Genomic DNA, 11,997 nt, shown 5'->3' with positions numbered 1-11,997 from the left:
ATCATTTTGAGTGCAAATAATTTTTAGAGGCTATCAGACAAAGGAATTTTCCTTTTAAATTATTTGAGCTGCACTTACATGAGACCCGTGAGTTTAATCAGGACGTTATTCTCGAACATCCAATATCAATAAATAAAAGTATATATATAATTGAAGGTAAAAAGAAAATAATTTAAGGAAATTTGAACAGTAGCAAGAGAGGGGTACTGCTAACTAGTAACTAACAATGCACGGAAAGGTTCAAGTATGGATTCTTTATTAGCTACTTTAATTTATCTGTAAATAATGTCGTTGCATTATTAATTTTGCACGTGAATAGCTTTGAGCACGAGGAATTTACAGGTTAATTGCAATATATATATTCAGACATATAATATATATATATATATATATATATATAATTGGAGCAACCAATATCATGGTATAATATTATTGATCTCACATTATATATTCCTAATTATTGGCTGGTGAAGACAAGCAAACAATGCGACGGGCCGGGAAGATAAATAAAAAATTGATATAATTTAGGGATTTAATATAAACGATATATACATATACATGTACATATATCTCGTTTCAATTAGCACACATTTTATGTGTACTCTTCCTGCAAGAATTTATGCTTGCTAGCATATATATATACCAAATATATATAACGATATATAGATTTTCATACCTCTTTGAAGAATATTTCACGCTAAAATAATTAAACTTGGAAATTAATATTAATAGATCAGCATAATTAATAACGACATATAGATCACTTTCATATATACCTCTTTGAAGAATTATATTTCACGGCTTTCATGTATGGATGCTCTCTCAATCATTCCGCATTTTCCGGCCCATCTTAGTCAGTATCATTAATTAATTAATGCACGTACGTAGTGGCTATTAATTAGTACTAATCAACTCATGTATATCCAAGGCGCGCATGATATATATATATATATATATATATATATGCTTATGCTAATAAAAGTTGTCATTTTTGCTTGTAAATCATGACTTCTTAGCATTAATCAAATTAGATTTTCTTAAAGTCCTTCGAAAGTGACAATTAATTTTGGCTTTCATGCATACTGCTACGTACAATATTAATTCCTAGCTAGGAACGATATATACTAAGTTTGATTTATGGTTGATAATCATAGATTTGAGTACTAATATTGACTGTGACATCTAGACTATTAATATCGAGTACTAGTACTCATGTTGCTTATTACATATCATCATCATGTAAATGCTAATGCTACTGATCGGAGGATGATCAACAGGCCAGCCGGCCGACTGCCTGGACGGATTAAGGAACCACATAATTAACCTTTAAAGCTGCAGCTAGCCATGGTTAGTAATATCCTCGCTGCTCTCCATTGATCTCCGCCACCACTTGGTTGAATGTATCAACTTCACAAGGGAGCAAGATAGGGCCTTCGCTATTGTACCCGTATTCCAATTCAGCCTCCTCTAGTAGCATCACGAACAATGGATGATTAGCAAACTTCGTCTTCACCACGAATCTTTGTCTTTGAGGTCCAACGTAGACTGAGAAACAACCTTCCGGAGCTACTTGACATGTCTTTTTGCTGATCTTCTTGTTGTCCTCCTCGAAACGGCCGTACTTCCATGATTTGCTTGTCAATGAGTTGAAATTTGTCGTCTTGCTGCCAGTTCCTAGTGATTGGCATCGCTCCCATGCCTTGCGAATTATCGGATTTTTCTTCCACTTACTCTTTACGACATCCATTCTAATTACTTCTGAACAATTAAGAGGTAAAGAGATCAAAGAAGCGATACGGAAGGCAAAGAGAGAATCTGAGCGGGTATCCCAAATTGCTCGTGACTCTTTCTTCTTGACCTATTTGGATTGCCAAAAGCTCATCTTTAGAAATCTAATTTGAAAATCTAATTGGTACGTACAGTGTAAGAAGAGCGCCTACAAAATGCAGTACTGCGTACGTCAAGTGAGAGATCGAGGTTGATCTTCTCGTGTACTAAAGAAGTTTAGCTAGCTCAAGAATCAAAAGCCTGATGAAAATTACAAGGATAGTGGAAGAGAAATAAATAGAGACAGAAAAACTCACGTGGTATGCATGTTTAGAAGATGCTTACTCGTATTGATAACTGCTGATCAAACCTTTTAAAATTAAGGAGATATATATAGCTAGGTCCATATACATACCGGCCGGTCTAATTGCTCACTACTCGTAATTCTGGCATTTTGTGAAGTCAACGCGCGAAAAAAAGCTGCAGGATTTTGAATATAAATTGCCCAAATATTAAGTTCTGTATAGCAACAAAGAGAGGAGAGGACCACGACTTGTATTTATTCGACTTTCAACGCCTGGTGGGTGGTGCGCATGCATGGACAAAGAAGATAAGATAGATTATATAAATATATATATATATATATATATATATACACATGTTATTGATAAATCGATCTCACTATACATGCATGTGCTCCAAAAATAAAATTGTTAAAAGACAAAAGAATACAGAGATAAGAAACATATATATATATGAGTAATGCTATAGACCACACTCTCATCCTATTTTGATCATATTAAATAATATGTGACACATTCATCATCATTAGATGATAAAGAAGTATGTAATAAATGATCATTTAATGATGATATATAAATGTGTCATATTATATTTAATGGGATGAAAGTAAGATAGAAGTATAATATATAGAATTTTCCTATATATATATATAGTTCAAAACAATGATTTGGTACGACCAAGAATAACACTACAAGGTATTAATTAAGACTTATTAATTAGCTAGTGGCATAGAAAATTGGAACCAAGTGGGAGTTGAGTGCTAGAAGGTTGAGTGAACTTGTGGAAGTTTTTTGATCTCCACCAATCTCGTTTTTACTAAATTGAAGTTGACCAGAAATGATGATCAGTTAATATAATTTTTGGTTGGACAGAGTTATATGCATGGAGGCCGATCGAATGGCTGAAGAAGTAGTTTTAATTTCTAATTATATCCTAGCTAGGAATAGGATGACGAAATCCGACATGCTTGAATCTAAGCCATTCACGTTGCCGACTGCATTTTTTAGTAATTATCAACGGACTGACGCTAGCTGTTAGCCATTCACGTAGCTAGCTTATTACCATCTGGCCTGTACGTGCAGGCACACATATTATATATATATATATATATATTGATTACTTGCATGTTCATCAATTGACCGTCGACTTTGCAAAGACATGCAGAGCATGTTGTAAATGTGGTCATAATCTAGCTGGCTAGCTAGTTTCCTTTGGCTAACGCCTCGCTATATATAATATATAAATTGTTATGATCAGAATTAATTCTCTGCTCCATCCTTGTAAAATCAATCACACATGCAGCTGCATGTTATGTTGGGACCGATTCTCAAGGAAATTAAAGCGACGACCTTAAGAGACTAGTGCTACTACTGTGGTAATTTCTATGCAAAAAAAATGCAAAGATATATATGTATCGAGCGAGCCGAGATATATGACCAATGTAATATATATTGCTTTGGTCAGATATCTCGGCATGTTAAATACACGTTCGCCACGCAGCAGCAAGCCACACGAAGTCAAACTAATTAGACTTATTCTCCCAATCAACTCACTGAAATAAAGAAAATTCCATTAGCACAGCACCAATTCAATAACATCAGAGGTAAGGTCAAATAGATCCACCACTCCACTGGGAAGTTTTCTGTTAAGTCTACATATGTGACCCTAACAAATCATTCCATTAATACACCATCCTCAACAACTTGGAAGAAAATTTGGTCCGTGAAAATTCAATATAGGCTAAAACTTTTCCTATGGAAAATCCTCAGCAATATCCTTCCCTCTGCATCTCTGCTCAAGGCCAGCATCAACCTCAATGAGGATCAAATTCTTTGTCCTCTCTGCAACTCTGATGAAGAAACAATTTCCCACCTATTCCTTAACTGCCCATGTTCTAGAATCGGAGACAGTCACCATGGCCTTTAGACATTTCTATTGCAGGCGACAATGATATCTCAAGCTGAATATTGTCAATTCTAGACCCTATAAACAGCTTGAATATCACACTGGAAGATTCACATAACTTCCAACTGTTTGCAATCATTGCAATGGATACTTTGTGGTATTGTAGAAACAGGATCATCCACGAGTCCAAAATACTCCCATTGATCAATTTGTGAGCCAAGTATTCAAGACTTATAAAGATCATAGCAAGACATGGGAATGGAAAATATTGCCCAATCTACCTGAAAGATCTCTTCCATCACAAGATCACTTCTCAATTGCATTTGATGTAGCAATAAGGTCAGGTGGCAGCACCTCAACAGCAGTTGGTAGAGCATACAACGACTCAGTTCAGTTTGTAGTAACAGCATTCTCAACTAGTTGTAATCCACATCAAGGAGAAGCTAAAGTAGCACTTATAGGAGTTTAGGAAGCACATTCACGGCAGCTAAAAAAGATCATCATAGAAGGTGACTCATAAAAAGTCATAGCAGCCCTACAACAGGCAAACCAGAACACTGATTGGATAATTGAGGGCATCATCAGTGACAAACATTTCCTTCTACAAAGCTTTGAGGACTGGGTAACAGTAAAATTACATCTATCTCAAAATCAATGCGCGCAGTCCATTGTGCAATGGGCAGGAACCAATAACATGTTAGATAGCATACCCCTGAATAAGATCCCCCAATATCTGTTAAAATTCCATAGTGGGAAGGATCCACCCTTGTGCTTCTATTATTTGTACTTGTTTTTATTTCTATTTCTAGAACAATTGTCCTTAATATTTCTAATGAAGACTGCCTGTTGAGAGAGAAAAAAAAAAAAATTAGACTTAACTTGCTTCAAGATTGTGCTCTCTCCTTAGAATCTCTGTATAAAACAGTCCATGCATGATTTATAGTTTTATATATACACAATTAGGTATAATTATATCTTCTATAATAAAAAGAGTTTATTATACGTACATAAACAGTGATTTTTCTCCAAATTTTGTTTTTTTTTTTCCTTCTTTGATCTTGCTTTTTCTCCAAAATAATTTCCCATTTTGTCCCTCTTTATTCTTACTTTTTCCTTTTATCCTTGTCATTGTATTTCCTCTATTTAAGAAAATTACATTTTTATCCTTTTATTGTATTACCTTCTAACGAGTTTATCTTTTTTACATTCACTCATTCCCTTCAAATCGTTTAAAATTTTATTTTATAATTTTCTTAATAGAAATTATGAAACAACTTATTTGAATTAATGATCTATTATTTTTACAATCGACCCCAATAAATGTAAATAATTTGAAATCATTTTTATTACGATCTTCTATTATTTTATTCAAATTTTATTTACTTATCTCATTCTCTTTGGGGACAAAAGGAACATCCTAGCTAATTTTTTTTATTATTATGACAATACGTTTTGGTTTGTAGGAAATGGAATAAGTATTTCAAATTGTATAATCTTTTTTTGAATGAATCATTCTTCCTATTTTTTATACTTATCTTATTTTATTTCTATATTGATGATTCAAATGCTCTAAATTCATTCCATACAAGAGTATCTGCCTTATTTGCAACACATGGCAGATCAAACTTGTAAAAAAGAATGGATCATTCAACTCACTGCAGATATAAATCAATTGAAGCAACAAAGTCACAAAAAATTTATCTTCGTTTCCATTCTTGCCGTAGAAGAAACAGCAACATAGCTCTTGAATGAATGCATCCTCCAAACTAAACAACAGCCACTTTGATAGTCCTATAAAACATTTACATCTTATGCACAACTTAAGATAAAAACTATAATTTCACTTCCTATATGTTGCTTATTTTGCTAAACTTATGTTCATTTATAATCTATTTTGAATTATTAGTCTTGTGCTTAGTACTCCATAAATAGAATGTAATTAATATTATGCATCTTCATACAATAATCACTTATTACTTAAACATAATATTCTCATAATATTTTTTTCTCAACTGAAAAAACGTGCGTTGCACCATAACTAGTATATATATATATATATATATATATATATACACGTATGTATATGTACATATATATATATATACACACACATATATGCATGTATATATCCTAGCTAGCCAAGAGTACTATAACTTTTTAATTTCTTAATTTGTTCTTCTTTTGTTTGTGTCGTCTACTGATGATGCGCTCTCAAGTACTATATATATACAGAGACATGACTGTCCATGCATCACTGTCTTATATATATATATATATATATATATATATATGCAAAACAGCATATATATAATCCAGTAATTAAATGAGAAAATAGATCAAAGCATAAGCAAACTGATCAGCAAAGCAATGAAAATGGGTCTATATTAATATCATTTTATCCAATTTGACTTGCATGCAAGTCCCCCCCTCCCCCGAAAAAAAAAGTAGAAAAAAAAGGTGGACAACACATGTTAAATCATGTGGTGGCGTAATTAATTAACAAGAGGATATCGACTTTGCTTCGTCTTTGTGTTTGAAGTTCTATATATCAACAATAAATTATATGCCTTGTTATAAATTATATGTCATATATTCATATATATATTCAGTTTAATTCCTGTACGTAAAAGAAGTAAGTCACTAAAACTAAACAAAAGATTATAAAATATGAGAAATGATTTGAATAAACTTCAAATAGATAAGCATTATGCAAGTCCTTACAAAAAAGTGAATTCCACTTTAAAAACGTATAATAAAAATATTATTTTTTATTAATAAAACTTATTTTTTTATAAAAAATTTATATACAACTTATCTATTTAGAGTTTGCATCTAAGGTTAATATTTGAATAGATCGTTTATAAGCAAATTCAATAGATATTTTAATTAGTTTTAATGTATATAGTGCACGGGTGTACAACTCTTATACTCTAGCTAGCTACAATTACTAGCTAGCTATCATTGGTTTTTTAAAAAATAAAAGTTATATATATAGCAATGCATGGGCCCGGGGCGGCTGCAACTGGTTGATATATATATCAACTCATATGAGACACGTACCAATTTTTTATAATTATATATTATGTACATCAATATACATGGATGTATGTTCCCAGCATGCAGAGGTCGAGGCAATCGAGGGTGCATGGAAGAACACACCAAAATTTTGCTTAATTACAACAACGATCGATCGAGAAGGTGCATGGATTTGATGCATGCCATGCCACCGTATATAAAATTCTATTTGCAGCTTTTAAATGAAGATCGTATGTATATGTCATTTATTAAATGAGAAAAAATATCATTTTAAGAGAGATAATTTTATAATTTTAAAAAATTTTAAAGATAAAATTGTTTAGACTTACATTGTAGTCTCCAAATGGAGAATGTACCTAGTATTGCTCATTATAAATAGAGTAATATTACATATAATCATAGAGTGTGTAAGTGTCGTACAGTCACTTCTAAAAATAGTAGAGTTCATTATTAAAAAAATCAATTTTTTTTCATATAGATTCTGTATTTATTTATTTTTATTAAAGTGACTATACGGTACTTGTACACTCACGACTGCAATTATCATTTCTCTTATATATATGCACATATTATTGTCTCGTAATTCACAAGTACATATATAACAATGATCACATTGTATATATCTATGGTCTTGTGGAGGGCGTTACCATACAGTTGAATTACTCAAACCATGACAAATTTTTACCATTTTCCTTCAATTTTCATTGATATCTCATTTGATCATGATAGGATAATATTGTGGGCCACTACCACTAGAGGCCCACAAGGTCGCTCCAGCCAACCAACCACCCACCCACCCACATGGGGTCACCCGGCCTAGCTAGCTAATTGGGCCCTCCATATATATAAAGGTCGTCACAGAGGAAACACATGCATAATGGTTGAATATAAGTTGGTAAAGGAAAGGCATGTACATGTAATTGTATACTGTTTCATGAGCTACAATTTCATAGTTTAGGATACCAGATTGTTGATTTTAGGGTTACTACATGTAATTGTATATTGTTTCATGAGCTACAAACGGAGTGCTCGTTTCCGACCTCCGACTCCGACAAGAGTCGGAGCCAAATTGGAGCTCCGACTCCGACTCCGACTCCGAATTGGAGTCGGAGTCCGACCTCGATCGGAGGTCGGAGCTCCGACCTCCTATAGGAGCTCCGACATAAGATCAGAGCTCGACGTGGCGCTCGAGCGGAACTCTTTCAGAGAGGTTCGCTCGACTTCCGCTCGACATGTCGATCGAGCCAATGTTCAATACAACGTGTGCTCGACTTGCGCTCGATACCTCGCTCGAGCGCAAGTGTACAGCAAAAAAAATTTCGGAGTCGGAATCGGAGCTTCTTGGAGCTCCGACTCCGACTCCGACTCCGACTCCGAATAGATATTCGGAACTACTCCGAATTCTGATGACTCCGACGAAGTCGGAGTCTGAGTCGGAGCGAAAGTAGGATGGAGTCGGAATTTTCAAAATTTTGCACATCCCTAATACTTAGTACCATGAAAGTATAAAATGAAGTTTCTTTTTAATTTATCGTCTTACTTTTCAATACATCAAAACAATAATCCCAATACAACATAATATTCTTAAATCCAAGATTTTTATTCAAAGTTTTTATTTCGCTTTGTGTTTTTTTTTTTTTCCAATTTTATGTAATTTTTCTTAATTAAGAGTAAATTAATATAACGAATTGTAGTTTAATCTCATCATGTTTAGACATGCAAGGATAGAATAACTTAAAGATGCTAAAATATGATTTATATCCCTGCTAGTTTAATTAAAAATATATTAGCATGGGCACGTTTTTCTTTTTATCAAGACTTCTACGTTTGGGTACCAAGAGTACCTCAAGTACTCTCACTATTATTCCTTAATTTATTATTACTTTTCACCTACTTTTTTACTATTCATTACTTTTTACCTACTATTCATTATTCTATTATCACTTTTTCACTACTTTTTTACTACTATTCACAAACATTCTCAACACTTCTCAGGTATTCTCACTACCCAAACGTAGCTTTGTTAAAGCACTAAAGTTTTTTTTACCAATATTTGAGTAATATAATATAAATAATTAAATATATTTCTTCTTATCAACTTGAGCTTATGAGATAAATGATAATTTTCACGTGGTATCGGAGTAAAGATACTAAGTTTGAATTATTACTCTACACTTGACCCAATTAATCAAATATTCTACATATTAGATCTACTTATTGGAGAATAATCTGACCCATATATGAAAGCGAATGTTAAAAATATAATACAAATAATTAAATTTACTTCTTGTTCATTGTGATTTGAAACTTTTAAGTTTTAAGATACTTTTTAAAAAGTGATGCTTTGAGGCTCTATTTCTTTTTTTAAAGAAAAATCTATCTTAAAAGTCCTTCGGTAATTTTTTGAATAGAAAATAACTCAAAATAGTTTTTGAAGATTGTGTTTGGGTAGCCACTATTATTTAATATTTTATCATTATTTTTTTACTATTTTTTTATTATTATTCATAAAATATCTGAGATCACCCCATTATCCAAACATAACTAAGCCTTCAATCTTAAGAAAAAAATGGCTAACATCTCACAATTCACCAACTCAATCAACAAATTGATTAGTCGTTCGTTATGTAATAATTTGATAAATAATCAAATACATAAAATAATAGAAATGCGTAATACCAATTTTGGTTACGAATGGAAACCCTTTGAAGAACTCTTCAAATGTAAAACTTTACAGGGTAGCCAAACTCAGGAAATTCAATTTTATTATTTGAAAATCAATTACAAGTAATTCTCAATTATAAAACCTTTGTAAATTGACTCTCTTACTTGACTAGATAAACGACTCATTTATCTTCTACTTCAATAGTAGCTAGAACCTCTAGCAATCTTCAAACTATTGATTTTTTTCTTGGAACTTCAGTAGTTGAACTCGATCACTTCAACTCCGACACGGAGTAAGTACACACTCAAATAGAGAATTGAAAAATTCTAGAAGTTTCTCACGCTCATGCAATTGAATCACTCTCCAATATTTTCAAATTATGAAAAATAATGATCAAGAGATTAATCACCCAGCCAAGATCTCCGTCTTAAATATTTTGATCAGTATTTGATCTGTAATAGGACTCTGCTAATGGATTGAGTCTGTTAGGAATTTAAGGTATAGTATGAATTTGTTGACAGAGGGACTCTACTAAGAACGAGTCTAGTGACGCGTCTGTTGCCACTTGACGCTAAGTTTTCTTAGCAGATATAGTTTCTATTCAACTGGATAATTCTGGACTCTTTGAACTTCGGATACACACACTCTTGACTTATCTAAAACATTATCTAATAATTTCTAGGTACACTTCAAATGTTTATAGATAAAATCAAAATGATTTACATTCATCAAACTTACAAAGCATCAAATAATCTTATCCATCTAGTCACCTAGTCCTAACCAAAATATTGTATTTTCAATCTTCCCCTTTGGTGTATTGTTGACAAAAATCAATTTGATGAATGTAGTATCTACCCAAAACAAAAGCAACCAGTAGACCAAGATCTTGCAAAGAAAATTTCAATCAAGTCATGAGACAAAATGACATAGAACATTAATTGAAATTAATCTCAACAAAATCAAAGGTTAGACGTAATCTAATCCTAACTCCCCTTCACTTTTTACTCACCCTTAAGAAGAAACATTCAACTCTCCCTCAACAACACACTTAAATATCTCACTTTTTGTCACAAATCTGTCAAGACTTAAAGCTTTTTTTTATCAAAATCAAAAGAATAAATACCAAGCCTAAGTGTGCCAAGATGAGGACACAAATCTATTTCATTTCATCTCATCTATCTCATCATTACAACTTTCTCAAATTTTTATACAAAAATATAATAAATAATTCAATATTTTCAAATCTCAAATTAAAAATAATACTAAAAAATTATATTTAATAATATTTTATTTAACTTTTAACAAAATATCTCATCTCATCTGAACTCTCTATCCAAACTCACTCAAAAGATCTTGATTTGACACTACAAAAACTCCATTTGATCTTAACTCAACCATATATTTTGATGAACCTAATGTATGCGTATAAATGCATGTTAAACAATGAGCAAATGACTAAGACAACTTGATTAAAACAAAAATCCAAATACTTGGCGGGCATTATTTAAAAATCAAGGTGAACAATGTCGTCACCCATACAAAAACTAATAGATGAAAATCAGGATATACCCATTACTAGATTAAAAAGTTAAATTTTAGGGGTCTTTGGAAAAAAACACTAACGAAAGGATGATAATTAAAAATTTAAACGGATAAAAATAAAGAATTCTTAAAATTTTTGTAAAAACTTTATGACTTAAAAAGTGAAACAAACAAATGAAAAAATTTATTTATTATCTTTTTTTCTCATTATCTTATAATGTGGTATTAGATGATAGGTTTACAAGTAAAATATAATAAATAATTTCTAATCATCTAATACCACATTATGATGTTTAAATTTTTATTAAATATTTAATATTATTTAAAAAGTTTAGAAATTTTGTTTCAAGGCGTTCAAAAATTGTTTTATATTAGTCTATTTTATTATTTAAACTCTTTTCATTACAAATAGAAAAAGAAAATACTAATTAGTCCTCTCAAGTGTACTGTTTAAAATTATCGTTAAGGCTTCGTTTAGTTACTCAACTCACTTCAACTCATCTCAACTCATCATTACAACTTTTTCAAATTCCAATATAAAATATAATAAACAATTCAACTTTTTCAAATCTCAAAATAATAATAATATTAAAAAATAATATTCTAATAATATTTTATCATTTCAATTCAACTTAACTCAATTCAGTTTAATATCTAAACGTAATCTCAATATATTTTATTTTTTTAATATTTAAATAAATTATCACCAGTTTGGCAGTTTTTTATACGTATTTTTTTAAAATTTTAAAAAATAAAAACAAATCCCGAAATGGGGTAAG

At 31.5% G+C, this 11,997-nt stretch overlaps 1 protein-coding gene across 1 annotated transcript; it reads right to left on the bottom strand.

Annotated features, from left to right (window-relative positions):
- Positions 1-1,348: 1,348 nt before the first annotated feature.
- Positions 1,349-1,747, bottom strand: LOC121234497 (auxin-responsive protein SAUR71). The gene has a single exon (XM_041130443.1). It carries the CDS (start codon positions 1,745-1,747, stop codon positions 1,349-1,351), a length of 399 nt encoding a protein of 132 aa, XP_040986377.1.
- Between the last annotated feature and the right edge of the window lie 10,250 nt (positions 1,748-11,997).

The sequence above is a fragment of the Juglans microcarpa x Juglans regia genome, chromosome 6D (genome assembly GCF_004785595.1).
Source record: "Juglans microcarpa x Juglans regia isolate MS1-56 chromosome 6D, Jm3101_v1.0, whole genome shotgun sequence".
In the NCBI taxonomy this organism is placed as follows: Eukaryota; Viridiplantae; Streptophyta; class Magnoliopsida; order Fagales; family Juglandaceae; genus Juglans; species Juglans microcarpa x Juglans regia.
The sequence above is the reverse complement of the archived record's forward strand: the minus strand, read 5'-3'. Positions and strand labels throughout refer to the sequence as shown.

What these genes read in the sequence shown, in the direction of transcription:
- LOC121234497 (XM_041130443.1), bottom strand. Translation starts at nt 1,747, where the DNA reads ATGGATGTCGTAAAGAGTAAGTGGAAGAAAAATCCGATAATTCGCAAG.